Source organism: Gobio gobio, assembly GCF_949357685.1.
Source record: "Gobio gobio genome assembly, chromosome: 24".
Classification (NCBI taxonomy): Eukaryota; Metazoa; Chordata; class Actinopteri; order Cypriniformes; family Gobionidae; genus Gobio; species Gobio gobio.
The window spans coordinates 24,305,122-24,325,272 of NC_137120.1; the positions used below are offsets into that span (position 1 = coordinate 24,305,122).

Below are 20,151 nucleotides of genomic sequence, written 5' to 3' on the forward strand. Positions count from 1 at the left end.
CAGTGAATGACAGCATGAACATGCTATATAGGCAGAGGTAATGAGGTAATGAGACACAGGTGTAAACAGTGAGTGCTAATGAGTCCGGGCAAAGCATTATGGATAATGTAGTCTATGATGGAATGACAGCCCGGGTTGGAGTGCCCTCTGTGGTGATCACGGGCACTTACACGGGTGACTTGTGACACTGACCAGTCACTAGAAAATTTTAAGTTGGAGACTTGACATTTTTTACAGTGTATTATTATTAATATTATTCTTGATTAATTAATAATTAAGCCCATAGAATAATTCAAATTATTAATACTGCAGTTCGTCAATATTTAGTTTAATTTATATTAATACATTTGTTGACATGTCTTAAAGAGACTCAATTCCAGTTCATGAGTCTCTTTTATTAAAATTTAGTAATGAATTAATATTAATAATTAAGCTTATAGAATATTTAAAATCGAAAGAGAATCAATAAGCTTAATTACTAATATATTAATATTAATTAATCAATATAACTAAATACGATTGTTAAATAGTATTGATTAATTTAATATTATTATATTTATATTATATTTATATTTAAGCTTATGAAGTGAGAAAATATTATGTAATTGTGTGTATTTAGGATAAATTGTTAGGTGTGAAATTACTTAGAATCATTATTACGCTGTAAAAAAAGTTGCTGCCTTAAATTTTTAAGTTCAATCAACTTAGATGTTTATGTCATTTCAACTTAAACTATATTAAACTGACTTAAATGTATAACTTATTTGGACGAGTTAAAGCAATGTAAAAACAACTGTCATAACTTATTGATCATATAATTTTTTGCAGTGTATATTTAATATTTTTCTTCACCAAGGAAGGATGTATTAAATTGATCGATAGGGAGTAAAGGCATTTATAATGTTACAAAATATTTCTAACTTTCTATTCATCAAAGAATAGTAAATAAATATCAGTTTCCTAAAAAACATTAAAACAGCTGTTTTAAACACTGATGATAATAATCAGAAATGTCTTGAGCAGCAAATCATCAAATTATAATGATTTCTGAAGGATCATGTGACACTGAAGACTGGAGAAATGATGCAGAAAATTCAGATTTGATCACAGGAATAAATTACATTTTACAATATATCATATTACACTGTAAAAAATATATTGTTGATTTAACTTAAAAAGTTACCTGGTTGCCTTAACATTTTGAATTTATTTTAAACATTTAAGTTAATACAATAAAAAAGGTGATTGGTTTATTAAATAGAAACTCAAAATATTATGTTTTAAATGCTTTATGTTAATAATAATATTTTCTGAACCACATTAATGTAGTTGATTTGACAAAAGATAAAAGTTGTGATAAATCACGAAAAAAAAATGTACAGCGTAAAAGTTTTTTATTGTATTTTTGATCAAATAAATGTAGCCTTGGTGAACATAAGAGACTTTTTTTTAATCGTACCAACCCCACACAAATGCTAGCTAGTTCACATCACAAAAACACATTAAACAAGCTTCGTCAAAAATTCCGTCCAGGTTTTGATATTGAGATCATGACCAGTTTACATTCATATTAAAATGGTTCAAAATGGATGACTTTCTGCCTAACTTTTAATTTTCATTCTACATTAAGCAGTTTTATTAATGCGTGTCAATACAAAAGAGCATATGACTTTTAAAAGAAATAGATTAAACACTTTTGCCTTTGCATAGATGTTTGCAGCAAGGCTGGAGGTCCACATACTCACTCCGTCATGACACCTACCAAACATACTCAGATAACCTTCCCACCCTCTAGCGCTCGTCACATTTGTCGCTCATTTGTTCCATGTTGCAGAGAAACTGTAATCCATCCTGAAAACCTAAAGTCTTCCTAATATGTTGTGCGGCGGAGGAGTTCATGTAAATGATCCTTTCTCTACTACAAAATCAGCTGGCATGGGCTGTGTTTGTGTGGCCAGAAGCTCACTAGTGCAACATTACCCATGGGAATGATGGACACCTGGATGAACGGCCTAAAGACGGCTACATTTGCTCACAGTGAATGATTCCCTGGGAACATGAAACCTTTAGACTGTTGTTTCTCTAAATTGTGGATTTTTGCATTATAAAAAGGCTAATGAATTGTGAAAAATTCAGTGTTTTTGAACTGAATGGCAGTGGTTTGGAAAGAATAGGGCTGGTTTGAATGCGTTTTGGTGCGTGTCCCACCATGTTAAGCTGGTGTCTTTGTGAGTGTTAAACGGGAGAGCAGTTGCTTGTTTTTCGGCTGGTTGAGCCCAGTGTTGTTTGCTCACGGGGTAGCAGATCTTTTCACAGCTCGGTGCGGATCTTAATGTGCCGACCGGCCCCTTTCCATTCACTTTAAGACTTTCAATGAATAACTAATTTTCTGCATCTCTCTTTGTATAATTTGAGTTTGGCTGCTCATTTTTTAATTCACTTCCATTTTATACAGTTAAATGTAATTAAGTAGAACAGATTTAATTAGAGCTGTGCTTATATGGCTATTAGTTTGATTTACCTTGTGTGAAGAAACTGGAAAGTGTCCCTAACAAGTCGATAAGAGGAAGAACTTGTTATTAGGCATATCATTAAAAATTATAATTATAAAAATCTGTTTAAATGTTTACTGCCATGCAATGTAAAAAACTTGGCACACAATCGACTGTAATTGGATCAGCCAATCAGAGGGTTTTGATTCTTTTGTTATAACAAGTTTTACATGGCAGTATAACATAACTATTTTGTTTTAGTTACTGATTTCCTATGAATTTGTTGTTTGATTTTGATTTGTACGCAAAATGTAAAAAAAACACATTGTGCAAAAACGTATGAATGAGATTCTGTGAATTTTTCACAAATTCGGCAAAACATAAAATAGTTACAAACTGACATGAAAGTACGTTTTTCCATTGAATTTTCAGCAAAGAAAAACTATTTTGATATAGATATTCTGTTGCCATGATATACAATTACTCATATTAATTTAAACATAGACCTGAAAATGAAATTTCCAACCTACACTCTCAAAAATAAGAGTACAAAATTATACCTTTCAAGGTGCAAGTGGCCATCACTGGGGTGGTACCCTTAAGGGTACATTTCTGTACCTCTAAGTCAGGGGTAGGCAAGTTCGGTCCTAGAGAGCTGATGTCCGGCAGAGTTTAGCTCCAACCCTACTAAGCCACCATAGTATAAAACTCATGGCTCCCAGCATGCATTGCAGTATTAAATATGTCACCATTGTTGAGATTCATATCGTCGCTGCCCGATGAAACTCACGTATGTCCAATACGGTTACTTTTCAGGAAGTGAAAAAAACACTGTATTTCAAAAGCAGTTGAATGTAGCGTTGTCATACTTGGTACAGCATCTTTACATGTAACCATATTCTTGCCAGTGTAATGATATAATCCACATTTGACCAAAATTGAGTTTAAATGGACATACGTGCATAACGGTGGTCGATTCGCGTTCTTCCGATCATTAATTAGAATGGCCAAGTCGCGTTTCATATTGACAGAGGAATACGCTCAGTTTATTAAATAGCCTACGTCTTAGTTTATTAAATACGCTTAGTTTATTTAATATTAATTATAAATGTATTAAATGTCTCTTGCAAACTTTGAAGGGACAATGAATCAATACACTGACATGGTAATGCTAGACAGATACTTTGTTTGTACAGTCCTACCGTAATTTTGTCACTCCTAGACGTACGTCTGGCGTCAGGGGGGAAACGTTTACCTCGATGAAGGAAAGTCATTGTCTCACCAGGCTATGTTTAACGAGACCGGCGAGATGCTTCCACAGGGCGGGAGATACGCGGCGTGATTGACAGCTTTGACACCAAATGGATATACGTGAAAATCAGATGACATGATTTCACAACTTTTCATTGGCCATTTAGATATGTGAAGCATACTGTATACGGAAATGAACCTGGACACTCAATCCGTCGAAAAATCTCAAAATCGGCAAAATGGACATACGTGGTTTTCCTCGGACAGCGACGATATGCTGATTATTGATGTCTGTGTGCGTCTAAACTTTTCCCCCCTAGAATGTATTTAAATTCAGAAGTCTGATCTGTGGCAAGAAAGTATTGTTGGTGAATATTATTTATGAATATTTTTAGTCAGTGATGAGTTTAGTCAAACATTTTTCTTCATAACAGTTTTTGTTTATGACTTCTTTTGATTTGAACAGAAGATGCGTTTTGTTAACACTATCAAAAACCATAAACTCACATTAAAAAGCGAAGCGTCAAACTGCCCAACTAAATGAAACACTGATCACCATAATGACGACCGTCGCATCTCTGCCGTCATTATGTTAAGCCCGCCCACCGACTCTATACACGATGTGATTGGCCTGACTAGAGTTTGGTTTTTCCAGCTCTCAAGCCAACGGAGAGTTGCTAGGCGACCCTGGCTGCAAATTACATTTGCTGCCGCTTGGGTGCCTCTAGATTTCTAGGCTAGACATTTTCCTGACTTTCAGAAAAAACTGCAATATGAAAGTGGCCATGGTTGAAGAAACACCCAAATGCAAGGATATAAGCTTGACAGTATCACAAAAACGTGTTAAATTCATACAAATTTGGGTCCCACTTTATATTAGATGGCCTTAACTACTATGTACTTACATCAAAAAGTAAGTACAATGTAAAAAAAATGTATGTACACAATAAGTGCATTGTATCAAATGATTAATTTAAATGTTAGTACATAGTAGTTAAGGCCACCTAATATAACTTGGTTGCCGAATTTGTCACCAATTTACTGATTGGTTGATTGGAATGTTGTTCCAGGATCAACAAAGATGTTGATCCAGGAACATGTACTTGCTGAAATGACGTTTACTATTAAGGTTTAGAGATATACCACTACCATTATATAAAAGTTTAGGGTTACGTATCACATATACATTGCAGAAATGTCAATTTGACATTTACCCAACACAATGTTCTTTATCAGATGTTTGAACAGCATTCATCACATTTTGATGCTATTTATGTCTCAGAATCTATATGAATCTGCTTTTAAAAATAAATAAATTGTTCAAATTAAAAATAAAAAGAAAACAAAGAAAGAAAGAAAAGAAAGAATCCTCATTCACCATTGTTTGGAAAAAAAACCCCAGATTGGTTCTGCGAATCTTGTAATGTTTTAAAGGTCCCATGGCATGAAATGTTCATTTTATGAGGTATTTCAACATTAAAATGAGTTCCCCTAGCCTGAATATTGTCCCCAAGTGGATAGAAATGTTGATCGGTGTAAAACCGAGTTCTGGCTGTCTTTCTCTGCCTTTGAGAAAATGACAGGCCAGACGAGCCAATCCTGAAGTCTCCTGGTTTGACGTCCAAGCAGGAACGGTTACCTCCCTTTCCTCCGCCCAGAGAATCTGGCACGCCCTTGCAAACGCTGGAGAGATCATTGCTTGTGAACGAGTGAATGCTGGCAGTTTCTCAGTGTTTGGATGTACAAATGAAAACAGAAGTCTTTTTTCAGTTCCTTCTGATCTGTGATCAGTGATTTCTTATGTGTAGCTAATTATTTATTATTCGTGCACACACTGCGGCTTCTCTCTCTCCCGACAGAACGGTGTTTTCGTGTTTTCTATCTTGTGAGTCAGTGTTTTTGTACGTCCTCGTCGCGTCTATCTGTTCTTAAATGTGCATACAGTCGGGAGTTTCTGCTCAACATCGGCAGAGCCACATCTTTAGAGATAAACCTCACGCACGCCGAAGCTCGGCCTTCAACATCCCCGACCCCCAGTACTGCATCTGGCCCACAGCGGAGGCACCAAACGCGGCGTGAGATTAAGCAGAAGGGGGGTAAGCGTGAGGGTATCCGGCTAGGCTAGCCAGCTTTCCCCACAATAAACTGGATTACATTCGATTACTGCTGTTGTGTCTTTGTTTGCGCTGTGTAAGTTACTCAATGCGCGTCACTGACGCTTTTGATATGATTGGAACATATCTAGAAATACTGCTTTAATCAAACTTACTAACTCGTTCATCTCGCTGTAATGGTACATTGCATGTGTTACAAAGTTGCTAGAATAATGATGAAGACGGACTCTGCGTTACTGGGACTTGTGTTTATTCAGAACTCTCAGATACTAACACAATAAACTCGCGCTGACAGACAGCGCTCTCATAACTCAGTAGTTACTATAAATAACTTTGTTAGCAATCGCTCCGTCTCCGTGATGTCCGGTTCGCGAACGAATCATTCTTTTGAATCGGTTCTTTTTAGTGAACCGAACCAGTTCACCAAATCGGACTGAATCGTTTTAAACGGTTCGCGTCTAGAGTCAGCGCTGATCCATAATTTATTAAAGTTACTAACTTTCTGACATGAGTGACAGCCCCTCCGACTAGAAATAAACTAATAACCTGAAGTATATTCTAGTAACCACAACAGTTCACCCTGAACTGAGACATGCTGAGAGAACTGATGAGAAGTGAACTCAGGTCCATCCGTCTCTCTGGCAGCAGCTCGTGCGTCGTAGACCTCGTTAAACCACGCCCCCTCCGCTCATTTCAAATGCAAAGATGTCAGCCAATCACAACAGTGGGCGTTTTTACTGAAGTCTCACAGCAGACACGCCTCTTGAAACAGGGCATTCAGCCACAGGGCAAACAGCAGTATAGACAACATGCCTTTTATTTCTAAATTATGACATTTTATGATGTGAAAATCATACTAACAATATAAGTACACCTCAGGAAGCACTATAAAATAATAGAAAAATGCCATGCCATGGGACCTTTAAACAAACAGATTGCAATTCCGTTTGGTGCCACTAGTGGCTTGTAAATGCAGGGAGAGGTGACAGAGTCTGAAGTGGTGGGTTTTTCTCGGATGAGATCAGAGATTGTTGGTGCAGAGCGGTGAAAGACTCCCCGCCGGTCCCTCTATTCTGTCCGGTCACAAGCCCAAGAGGAAGTGAGAGTGTTCATCCATTACTTTGACAAAGTCCCTTACTATGTGTCGCCCTGCAGTGATCATTATTTTCCTGTCTGCCTGTTAAGGTGTTTGCAGTTTTTCCACCTTCCTTTGAGAGGCTTTTTGTACTAGATAAACCTCAGTGTGCTTAACTTGTGAGGCCTGGGTGGAAAACTGTTCCAGACCCATGACTGGAGTGCTGTATTTTTTTTTTTTTTATCGTCTAAAAAGCATTAGTATAGGATTATGTCTGAAGTCACACTTCAAGCTTTGCCAGTCAAGGTTGTAAATTAGGTCATTTTTCGAACGTGACCCTGACAGGCTCTAGTTTTCCGTCATTCTTACCATTGTAGAAAAACATGGATCCAAGGAAACAGGCTCTACATCCGGAGTGAGCTGCCATTTCTCTCCTGGTTGAAGTTGTGTGGCTTTTGTCTCCTGGAAGTGAGTTAATATCAACTACTTCCTCTTCCCGAAGCTTGATGATTTTCCCACAGTTAGTGTTTGTTTGTTGTCTTTCCTCATATTGAAATGGCTGATGACAAACTGTTGTCTGCAGTGAGAAGGTCAATCTACTGGTAGATTTCATCTGATTTACCACGTTTCTTTTCTTTCTGTAGGCATCTTACAACAGTTCCCACATGAGCGATTTATAGATTATCATGACAAAATATGCTAATCGATGACTTGAAGATAAATTCATCAACATTCAGAAACGTCCTATTACGTTCTACGTGTTGTCACTTCTTAGTGAGTCTCTCCATCATTGTCCGACTCCGGTTTGAACAAAAGGCTGAATAGTTTCTGACCTTTGCAGTGCATGCCTGCATGAGGTAATCGGAGCTGCTAACATGAGCTCTTGAAGCTCCGCCCTCTTCCTAAAAGGTGCTGGGAGCAGCAGCTCATTTGCATTTAAAGAAACACACACTAAAATAGCGTGTTTTTTCTCACCCTCAAAAAGTGACAATTTTAACATACTAAAAAAATATTTTTTTAGCTAAATATTCACATACACACTCTGGGGACATCAGAGACTTATTTTACATCTTGTAAAAATGGGCACAATAAGACCCCTTTAAACTATTAGCATTAAATAATTGCTACGCCACACTGATTATTTAAAAGACATTCAGAGTGAGTTTGAAACACTTAAGCACTTACTAGAAACTGGATATCAGTGAGTAGAACTGTTCAGCTTTGTTTTTGTCTTTTAAATAATTAGAACTTTAATAATAATTATTATTAGCCTGGATGCCAGCCGAACTTAGCCCCGCCCACAACATTTCAGTTCGGGAAGTTCGGTCTGGACTTGACACATTGTAGAGCAACTATGCCCGAACAGAAGCTGTTTGGACCAATCAAATTGTCAGGGCGGGCTTTAGATGATGACGGACAGATGATCTACAGTAACGTAATCATCCACGTCACCAAAGAGCGCTTGGGTTGAATTTGTTCTAATCCTAAACGGAGAACTTGTTCGTATGTGCATTCACCTTTACTATTTCTCTCAGAAATGATGATCGTGTTGGTAAGTACCCCGTGTATCCTTAAATAATTTTTTACAACACCGGCAAACATTGTTTACACATACTTCTTCCAGCGTGCGTGCACAGGGTTACCAAGTTTTCACAACAAAACCCGGCCAATTGTGACTCAAAACTAGCCCAAAACAAGCCCAATAGCTTTCCGTGGGGAAAAAATGGCGTTTGAGGGGTAAAATATGTGTTTTTTTGGCAGGGTTGCCTGGGTTCCTGGGTCTAAATATCACATAATTGGGGTCGCTTCAACCCGCAGACATGGAAAAATATCCCGCGGCAAAACCGCAGACTTGGCAACACCGTGTGCAGTTGAGTTCTGTTGACATTTGACAACTAACATTATGCGTCGCTCCGTTGCTCTGATTGGTTGTAGGTCTATCCAATTGAGGTCTTTCCTGGTTCGGTTGAAACACGCCCCATAATCACAGCCCAACGGAGCAGTATCAGACTCATATTCTGACTAGAATTGAGTATGTCAACGTCGGGCTAAATTATTATTATTTATTTCTAATAATTCTAGCACAAATAGCATTGTTCCTGAAAATTACCAAAGTTCTGGTTATTATTATTATTATTATTATTTAATAGCATAATTTGTTTTGAGGTATTAGTTTAAGAATAAGCCATTTGTTTACCACTGGTACTTCAACCCTGTCACAGTAATTCATTACATAATTAAAAAAAAATACATATTTACCCATGATTGTCCCTTTCAAGAGATCTCAAAACAGCCTTGTCACATTTTTTTGAATGTATAACGATTTTTTTTCCTATAACAGAGCTGAACTATTGAACTTGACATGACCTATATAAGTAGAAACATAATGAAATACAACATTTTAATTTATTTTACTCTATATAAGCTCTATATAACTCTATATAAAATCATAGCTTGACATTAACAGCAGATTTCAGCAGTGGCGTTTCTCTCTCTCTAATCTCTCCAACAGTGAGTTGACACACAAACCCGCCTCCCCTCACTCACTCATTTGCTCCGGATGAATATAGTTTGTGTTAGAGGGCTTGAATTTTGGCGTGGGATTGAGCATAATTTTACTCATTTCCGCAGATTTTGTGCTCATACCTAATGTGCGCACACATAAAGCCACCTCTCAGTACTAAATTGAGTTCTTTTTCGCTGCTTAATGCGCCTAAAGAGTCAAATACACACAAAATAATGTCAAAATGTCGGTCTTGGTAAGTATTCATGTAAACACAGTCAGTTATGTTTTAAGTGAACGTAAACAGTTGAGAAAGAAAACGCATGTGTAACAGTATAATGGATCTGTGCGTCAGGTTTATAAAACTATAACGATAACAACAGAGAAACAATTCCTTTGGAATCGCATTTTTTTCCCAGCTGATGAACAATAAAAACATTGGCAGCCAATCAGAATCCATCCTGCAGATCCACCCAGAATCCATCCATCCAGATTTTTTCTGTATTTCTGCTCAGAATAAGTTGCAAAGTGGACCAGACTTAATGCTAGTAGTCAAAAGTAAGAGTGCAACATTGCTGACTCTAGTAGCAACACATAATCAAGTCTCCAAAGAGCCATTAATAATGATTGAAACCAAATCCCACTCATTCTATAAAAAACAAGGCCACATGAGGGACTTTTTAATACAGCATAATTCAAATCTCTCCTGCTCTCCCAACTGAATTCATATCTGCTAAACCGAGACATAAAGAATACCATAAGTGTTCTTATGAAAAATATGCCTATATTAGTATCTGCCAGACCATCACCACCTTGCACAGCACACGCATAGTTGTTGTCGGGCCAGGAATGATATGTTTTCTTTTGCTTTCTCAGGGAGATGAATAGGTTTGAGTCAACAAACGGCGCTAATAAGAGTCCCTGATCTCTCCTTGAGCACCTGCGCTCATGCCAGCACAGTAAATCCTGAACCTGAGCACTTCCATTAAACTGGGAAATGAATTCCGGATATTTGATGTCTGATAAACATAGCCGATTTTCACGTTTTGCGATAAATCTTTTTGCGTACCGAACAGCATTTGGTTTCCGTCACTCGAGGAACTTGAATAGAGTTATTATGTCGGAATAACAGCGTAATGAGCTTAGATTTTGAAGTGATGAATGGAGCAATAGAGAAAGCCTATCTTCATTTTGCATATGTTTGAGCTCAAGCCCTTTTTCCGTGTCGAAACCGTCCCCAGGGGTCCCCTCGCGAGTCTAAGTGGCGCAACATACAATACCCCCATGATGGGAAAATGCTTCCCCTGAGTGCCAACACAAAAACTGCTGCTCTTTCAATGAGCTCGCCAATTGTTGAACTTTCTATACCGCGCGTCGTACGAAACGGACAAAATGAAATCCATTCCGCTGGACTGAACTCTTGCGTGTCCTTTGACAGGGGCTAGCGGTTAGCATTTACAGGAGGAAGCCGCTCGAGGGTTTCTAGGTTGCGCATGCGATCTGTTTATGTAGGGTGACCTCTGAAAGGAAAGAAAATAAAGATCAGGGCAGCTGATTAGCCATGGGAACTTCTCTCGAGACAATGCTCCGGTTTCCTTCTCCGCGCGAGGCTCGTTCTCGAGCAGTCGTGAGCTCGGCACGCCGCTCACGCGCTCTGGATGGTTTCAGATTTCCAGTCGGTGCTGAGAATCTTCAAGAAGCATCTGTTGCACCTCCTGGTTTAAGCACTTTTTGACCTGAGGAGACTGTAAACCACATTGGGTGGTGCTAGTGTTGCTTGGGCCAATGGCGGACATTCTGTTTTCTATTTAGAAGAGATGACATCTACAGGGTTAATGTCATTGGGAAAGAATGCCATCTGGAGTTTTTTTCCTCCATACTGAGGCAAAAGAATCTGTTTGATGTGGAAAAACGCTATTTTGCTATTCGGGAGTCTTTTGTTAAAGCTGTTCATTCTGAATGAAATTGAAAACCGAAATGTTGCGATTTAACTCTGAAACTTCTTTAATTGATTGTTTATATAATGTCATATTTATTTAATGTTTATATAATTCTGTAAATGTTAAATGTGTTTTCATTCATATATTTTATATAAAAAAATCAGTTTTTATATTATATTATATTACATATATATTATATGTTCTATAGTTCTATAGAATTCTAGAATTCTATATGTTAAATGGTGTAATTTTACATATATTTTTATTTAATTTATATATTATAATATAATATTATATTATGTTATCTAAAATAGTCTGAATATAAACACGTATTATATGTGTACCGTAGTGATTCAGGATAAGATTTATGATGTACTCGCTCATTATATACATTTTGAACAAAAAAGTTTACATAGTGTACCTTCAATTTCAAAGTACATTCTCATATCTGCTTGTTATTTCTCCAGCTCTACGAAGGTGATGTGACATTGAAGACACCCTGTACTGTCAGACAACAGGAAGCTGGAGATGAGGATTGTGGGATTGTGGAGGGCTGGGCGATACAGTCCCCTGCTGTTCTTTCTGCTCCACTTGCTGTTGCCTCTTATACGATCCAGTAATGCTGGAAACCAGAATATACCACGACTACAGCTCACTCATACAGGTCAGAACTCACACTCTTAAATACACTCGAAAACTAAATTTGACATTCACTTTCATAGAGAAAATCAAAAGACAGAAAATGATGAAATCATGTCTACAACACTAATAGTTACACTCCTTGTTGTGGCAGTCTGCAAATCTTCAGGTTAATCTTCTCTCTGAAGTCTTTAATGAAGAGTGTTAGTAGACACAGAGCCAAGCCTGCCTTTTCTTCTTTCCGTTTGCCCTTGAGGACATCAGCAGGGTCAGGCAGATTTAACAGACACAATGCAACAGGGGAAGAGTGCCATTAACTTCTGCTTCCTGAAAATGTAGAGAGTTAATTGGACTACTGTATTTTGCAAGTCTTCTTGTTTGCAAGTTTTTTTTTGCTTTGTTTCTGTTTTATTTATTATAATTTTATTTAATTATATAACATAATATTGCACTGTTATGTATCTTATATCATTAAACATTTTATATAATAATGATAATATGAGAACAGTCATGACACTGTAAATAATTATTTAGCCATATTTATTACAATATGCATTAGACATTCTACTTACTATAAGTAACATTGCAAGTTCATGTCAATTAACTCATTAATTTGCAACTACAGGTCAACTACTTACTTTCATTAATTTGCAACTATACAGGTCAACTACTAATTCACATTAATTTGCAACTACAGATCAACTACGGCAAGCAAAACGCAATACTCGTTCCCTCATCTTAGGGAACCGAGGTTACGTTAGTAACCGAAACGTTCCCTTACGAGAGTACTCTCGTATTGCGTTTTGCTAAAACGCTATGGGGGACCAATGCAAAACGCTGTGCTTGCTTAACGGCTCTAAAGCCGACGACACCAAACCCAGGCCAACCTAGGTGGGCCCGTAATATGATATCAAGAAGTCCCAAAATGAGCCAGACCTGAGTCAAGCCCTTAATGAGAATGAACACGATATACGTGTAATATAATGTATAGACCGGACATAGTCGGGCCAGGAATAATGAATGGCCAGATAATTCGAGCCGTATAAGGAATGTGCTATGACTTATACAATACTTAACCCAGACCGGACTTTTCGAGCCTTAAGGGGTTAAAACTGTACACAGCAAGAAGCCCAGCCTATAAGGCCGGGACATCTAAATTATAATTCTGATAAGTGGACGGGGAGGCCCAGCCTGCCGCCACACAGATATCATTTAGAGAAATGCCAGTAGACCAAGCCCACGAAGAGGCCATGCCTCTAGTAGAATGGGCTTTAATGCCTAAAGGGCAGCTGAGATCTTTAGACTCATAAGCCAGCGAGATAGCATCTACTATCCATCGTGACAAGGTCTGCTTTGTAACCGCGCACCCTCGGGTGCGGCCGCCAAAGCATACAAAGAGCTGTTCAGTTGCCTAAGCAGCGGAACGCTCTATGTATATCCTCAGCGCTCTGACAGGACAGAGCAAATTAGCATCTTCTTCATCTATCGGTGATGAAAGTGCTGAGAGTGAAATGACCTGTGCTCTGAACGGAGTTGAAAGCACTTAGGTACATATCCATGTCTTGGTTTGAGGACGACTTGAAGTCGTTTGGCCCAATTCCAGACACGAAGGCGCTCACAGAGAGCACGTGCAGATCACCCACTCGCTTAACTGACGATCGCCAGCAGAAAAGCGGTCTTTAGTGACAGGAGCTTAAAGCTCACCGAATGAGAGGCTCAAGTGCAGAGCTCTTCATGACATCCAAGACACTGGACAAGTCCCATATAGGGACTGAAGAGGGGGCGAGGTGGGTGAAGCCTTCTAGCCCCTTTAAGGAAGCGAAAAATGTTAGTCCGTACGAGGGGGACTCGTACCTCTATATGTTAAATGGTGAGAAGCCAAGATCTGTGGTTTAACAACTGTATCTCTGACTGAGCTATTCTGAGCCAGTCGTCGATATAATTGAGAATTCTCATTCCCCGAAGCCTCAGCGGGGTTAGCGCCGCTTCCATGCACTTCGTGCGGGGAGTCAGAGATAGACCAAAAAGGTAGCACCTTGTATTGGTAAACTTTCCCCTCGAAGGCGAATCTCAAGAATGGCCTGTAATGAGGGGCTATTTGTATGTGGAAAAAGGCATCCTTTAGATCCACAGTGAAAACCCAATCACCCGGGCGGATGTGCGCGAGGATTTGTTTCATTCTCAACATTCTGAACGGGCGCTTCATAAGGGCTTTGTTCAGATGTCTGAATTCTAGAATGGCCTGAGACCACCACCCTTCTTTTGGGACAAGGAAGTAGCGACTGTAAAAGCCTAACTCGCTCTGTGAGGGGTGCACGGTTTCCACCGCTCCCTTAATTTAACAGTTTGATATTTCGGTTCAAAGCACGTGACTCATGTCGCTTCTCACCGCTGTCTCTACCACAGTGCGAAAGCACGGTGGTCTGTGAGCGAACTGTAGCGAGTAACCTTGTTATCGAAGCCAAGGGTTGAATTAATTTGTGGGGCGGGTCACTGCATAACAGGGACCTGTTAGCCCGGATGCAATGTGCTAGTAGCACTGTGAGAGGCGGCGTGCACTGAATGGTGACGCACGCCTTATAAGGTCGCCTTGGAAGTGGCGCTTACCAAGGGATTGTGTTTGTGTACAGAAGAGCACGTTGCTCACGGGCTCATAAATAGTAAATAGGGAAATAGTGTTCCCAGCCGCCTGAGTGCAGGGAGCCGGAGAACGCAGAATAGCGGTGAACACTTGGTGTCGCCGGGGAAATGGTGCATGTGTACAGGCGAGCGCGTTTGTTTGCGGGCTCGTCGATTGTAGGAATAATGTTTCCAGCCGCCTGAGTGCAGGGAGCTGGGGAACATAGGGAAGTGCTTGAGTGTAGGGGTACAACTTTGATGTTGGCACCTGCCTACAGATGAACTCGTAACACTGTGTTTAGATAGTGTTACTGTAAAGTGGATGCATTCTTGCGGATTAGTCCACGTGCACGTTAGCAGCAGGGCTAATAGATAGCGCGTGCTCTGCAGGCGCGGGTCTACCTAGCCACTAGAAAAGCTCTGATTCATTGTAAATAATGTGTGGTGGCGTGCACTGAATAATGGGCGCCACTACATTAGAGTATTCGCGGCGTACGCCAGCGAGCGAATTCACAGAGGTAAACGCATAACAGCGTCAATGTGCAACTGAGCATGTTTGGCCACAGGCTAGTTATTGCAATGTTACATCTCCAGTCACCTGAACTAAGGGAACTGGGAGAATATCAGGTTTATTGAGTGATTTGTGGCACTGAATTAACAGTGCTTATGCAGGAGTGCACACTATGTAGTGGACACATTACCTACAGTGTTGAACCACTCCAGCCGCCTGAATAGGGAACTGGGAGAAGTGATATTTGAGGGAAAAAAGGCGCAAGCTTGGCAGCCATTTTATGACATCGTTATGCTCAGACGGAGAGCGCGTGTTATGACGTGCTCTAGTCAGCGAACGTGCGCTGTGCAGAGAGCGCGCGCTGCCATATAAGGCTGTTTACCTTTGGCAGCAAGCGCGTGCTGCAGCGAGAACGGCTGTGACGTAAGCGCGTTCTCGGTATATCCAGCAGCCTGAGTTCGCATGCCTCTCCTCTAGCATTCTCTGCCCGCGGCATATCAGGGCAGCGGGGCGAGAGAGAAGGAAGAGTGAGGAGAGCTTATGTTGAGTTCACTCGTGTGTAGAAGTGCACATCTTCCAGTAAGGAGTAAGAGAAGGAGCGAGTGAAAAGCCCCGTATGCCCGCGGAGCCATTAGCACGGCGGGAATAACATTCTCTGTCCACGGCCATTTAGAGCGGCGGAGGAGAGAGAGGGAGGCGCGTGGAGAGCTCCATATATCCGCGGCGTCATCAGCGCAGCGAGGATATAACCTTCTTGGTCCGCGGCGCGTTTCAGCGCGACGGAATGAGAGGAAGGGAGAGCTCTGTATGTCCGCAGCGGGGATATAATGTTCTCTGTCCACGGCCATTTAGAGCGGTGGGGATGAGAGAGGAAGGAGTGAAACTCTATATGCCCGCGGCGCGGTGCATCAGTGCAGCGGGGAAAATCTTCTCCGTCCGCGGCGCTTCTCAGCGCGACGGAACGAGAGAAAGGGAGAGCTCCGTATGCCCGCGGCGCCATAGAGCGGCGGGGGGTATCACATTCTCTGTCCGCGGCGCATTAGCGCGACGGAACGAGAGAAGAGGAGCGCTCCGTCTGTCCTCGGCTTTATTTGAAGCGGCGGAGGACCAATGTTCTCTGTTTGCGGCGTAAATACGCGGCGGGCACGAGAGAAGAGAGGTCTTAGAAGTGGCGTTGGCAGCAACGCACACATCATAAACACACATAAACATAGTATAAAGGATATTTTAACGCCGGATGGCTCAGCTGGAACAGCAGGCGGCTGAAGGCGGAGACCAGGTTGGAATCCGTCGTCCTCATGGCTGCAGGGAATTCCGCTGGGTGCGTGTCGACGGCGGGCTTCGATCCGGAGCTCAACGATTGCAAGTCGCTGAAGAAGAATTAATCTGACTGTTGCCCCTTTTGGCGGGAATTTGGAAGGACCTGATTGGTCCGTCCCGCCCCACGGTCTCGCCATAGGTTGCTGCAGTTGCAGCGGCACAGCCAATCAGCACGCAGCTGCTTCCTGCTGAGAGTTGTGCAGCTGCACTGCGTGTACATGGTATTTTTGGATAAAAATTTGCTTCAATATCTCGAGGAAAGGAATTCCCCCATAGCGTTTTAGCAAAACGCAATACGAGAGTACTCTCGTAAGGGAACTCAATTTACACCAATATAACTAATGAATTGTAATAAACTAACCTCCCTTTCAACATTATCACTTATAAGGAGGTAAAACTTCCAACCACCCAGCATTATGTCACCAGACTGTTCTGCGACTGTCTGTCTGGACACCCACGCCACATAGTCGCATCCCCTGAGCCGTCTCCCATTATCAGCACGTCACAGCCGCCCCTGTTTCTGACCCCTCAGAACCTTCCGGAACCTGCGCGACTCAGCAGCTTCCTCACAGGAAGGTTCTGTATACAGTGGCGTTGGACAAAGCGCTGTACCTTTAGCAGTAATGTGCTTCCCATTATCTCCAGGGCTGTTAATAGAAGACTCCAAACATGCAGATGATCTCAGGGGCGCCATCTGTTTACGAGCATAGGGCGGCAGACATCCAAAGGTTGGCAGCGAGACGCAAAAGCCAGACGTTATTCATTAATGGAGAGGAGTGACTTGTTTTGCTTGCAGGTATCTCAGAGTCTGATTTGAAAGCCAAGCTAAAGAAGACAGGAAATGAGATGAAGTTAACAAAGAAGTCTTTTGAAATAGATGAATATGACGGTTTTATAAAGAAACGTAGGCTTTTGAGGGACATGATGGTTCAGGTTTGGATCTTGGATTTTTGTTCCAAAATCATATACACGCTACAAATTGTACAAAGAAACAAAAAAAAAGAACTTAACTCTACTGGAAAATGTAGCTAGTAGTGATTATGCTAAAAAAAAGACTTTTGTTTGGTGGAAAATCATAGTCAGTGTTGCTAAGTCAGCAGTTTTCCCGCGGAATAGGTCTACCTTTAAGTTCTTGCTGCGAGTTATTCCCCCAGAACCTACAGTTTTGGTGCTCCAACGCCCCCAAAACACCTCCATAATATATAAATTCAGCAGACAAATCGGCCCCCCAAGGAAGAAATTCACATTGGGCTATTTTAACCAGGTTTCCACCGCAGGAACTTTCCCCTAGGAACTTTGGGGTGGTACTCACGAGATACATTTTCAAAGTTCAGGATCTTTCGGGGATGGGACTTGGGCGCGGAACATGCTAATTTGCATGCAGCTTTTTGATTGGTTGACTTCACGCAGCATTTTAATTAATCCACCATTTTTAATTTTGCGTTGCGTGCAGTAAGAGTTGTTTGTTATTCGAATCAACAATGGATTTTAAAAAATACGATCGATGGACCGATGACGAGGTTCAGGCTTTATTAAGCTTATATGCAGAACTGATAGGAACTGATAGTCACGCGCAGTCCTACGTCACCGGACTAATCTTCATGGTACTTGTTTAGACAGCGATGGAAACGCATGCAGCATAGTTGCCAGGGTCGCGGTTTTCCCGCACAATTGGGCTATTTTAAAAAAGGAGTCGCGGGAAAAATTACGGAGCTGCGGGTTGTGTTTATTTGGGCTACCTTCATAATGTACATTAATTCAAAAATTTAAGGCAAAGAAAAATTAAAATGGAACCATTTATTAGTGGGTATTCATCCCCCGGGAATGAATACTTGACAACAACCGCCACATTTGACGTAACATCACAAATCAAGCATCATCACGTCACATGAGTTATGCCTAGATTTGGTGGTTGTAGTAGAAGCATCGGTTCGTTGTCCGTGGATGAACAAGCAGCATTATAAAATGTCAGGTAAATGGAGAAAATCCATCACCACAAATGCTTTCTCTCTTTACTGCTGAAATCTATTCAGAAGGGTGGGGAAGAGAGCACAAATGTCTAAAAGAAAACAGCCCTGAGATTGTATTAGTTCTGTTATATATATATACGCTATACCAATCAAAAGTGTGGAAACTGTAGGCTACCATTTTGATTGTTTTTGAAAGAAGTCTCTTCTGCTCACCAAGGCTAGGGCATTTATGTTATTAAAAATACAAAAAATGCTGTAATATTATGAAATATTATTAAAATGTAAAGTAACTGTTTTCTTTTTGAATATATTTTGAAATGCAATTTATTCCATGTGATCAAAGCTGAATTTTGGAATTTTGAGCATCATTACTCCAGTCTTCAGTGTCACATGATCCTTCAGAAATCATTCTATGATGATTTGATGCTCAACAAACATTTATGATTATCGCTGTAAAATTACTGTACTGACACCAAACAGTAGTAGTAGCTAATGTGTTCTAATATGCTAATGCTAATGTCTAACATCTAGTAGGCCAAGCTAATTTGAATCGGTCAATTTAACCATATGATTTGAACCAATAAACTAGACAAGTGTGTTTGATTATCACCTAATTTTTGCTCTGTTAAAGCTGCTTGAGTAATAGGCCTACAGTGTGATGCTAGCATTTTGTCATAATGCTAATGATGGAAAATGTAGCTTGATACTGAAAAAACCCAGCTGTACTTCTTTTACATGACTGAAAAAATGAAGCTACTGTAGTAGCGTAATATCTAATTTGCTAATGTGTAATGTATAGTTTAGCTACTACCCTGCACTGCTCTCCTTGTGTTTTTATTGAAAAGCAGCTATCATACTTTCAACTCAACTACCTTAAAATGTCCCATTATTTTTGAATTGAGTTAACTTCCTCACTTTTAAACTGCTTGTTTAACCTCTGAAGATGAAGTTTTGCTGGCAGAAACGCATACAATTGCTTTTCCAGTATCCGGTGACTTTCCCACTGGTGTTTACCAGTACAACTCAACAAATTTTGGGGATTTCCTTATGACTGATGGGTGGATTAAAACCAAAAGAAACATTCCTGGCATTTGAGACTGGCTAAATGTCTCAATTTCTCCACGGCAGGAAGGAATTTTTGGCTTCACACCCACTGTCATTTTGACAGCTGCGCTTCAGAGTGTGTGTATTGGGAAGATAGCGCACTTTGAGAGGAATATCTCAGATATTATCAAAACACTGGACACACAATGAAGATTCACCATCATAAACCTGGAGATTTTTCAGTAATCTAAAAATACTCATTTATATTATTAAAACGAGTCTTTAATACTAAACTGTTAGCGTATGTACGCAGAGGTGTCAAGTAACGAAGTACAAATACTTCGTTACCTTACTTAAGTAGAAATTTTGAGTATCTATACTTTACTGGAGTAATTATTTTTCAGCCTACTTTTTACTTCTACTCCTTACATTTTCAAGCAATTATCTGTACTTTCTACTCCTTACATTTTAAAAATAGCCTCGTTACTTCTATTCCATTTCGGCATGTTTTCATTCCGGCTTGTCATAAAAAAAAAAAAAACTATCCAGATAAATCGCGCCATCCGGACAGAGTGAATTTGATTGTGGTTGGATGAGAAGGATAAACATAAACCATTCCGACACCCTATTGGGTTGTACGCGATCAATCACGCCTGCACCTGCACAAATCACA

At 40.4% G+C, this 20,151-nt stretch overlaps 1 protein-coding gene across 4 annotated transcripts in view; it reads left to right on the plus strand.

Annotated features, from left to right (window-relative positions):
- The window catches only part of LOC307120605 (semaphorin-3D), a 121,128-nt gene that overhangs the window by 60,834 nt on the left and 40,143 nt on the right, over window positions 1-20,151 (plus strand). For 2 of the 4 annotated variants that reach the window (XM_079807718.1, XM_079807715.1), the window contains exon 2: window positions 11,843-12,039. In XM_079807718.1, coding sequence (XP_079663844.1) covers window positions 11,904-12,039 — 136 coding nt within the window. In that variant the 5' untranslated portion in view covers window positions 11,843-11,903. Of the gene's footprint in view, window positions 1-7,309; window positions 7,401-11,041; window positions 11,320-11,842; window positions 12,040-20,151 lie in introns of those variants that run through there. The other 2 variants (XM_079807717.1, XM_079807716.1) reach the window with 2 other exon arrangements.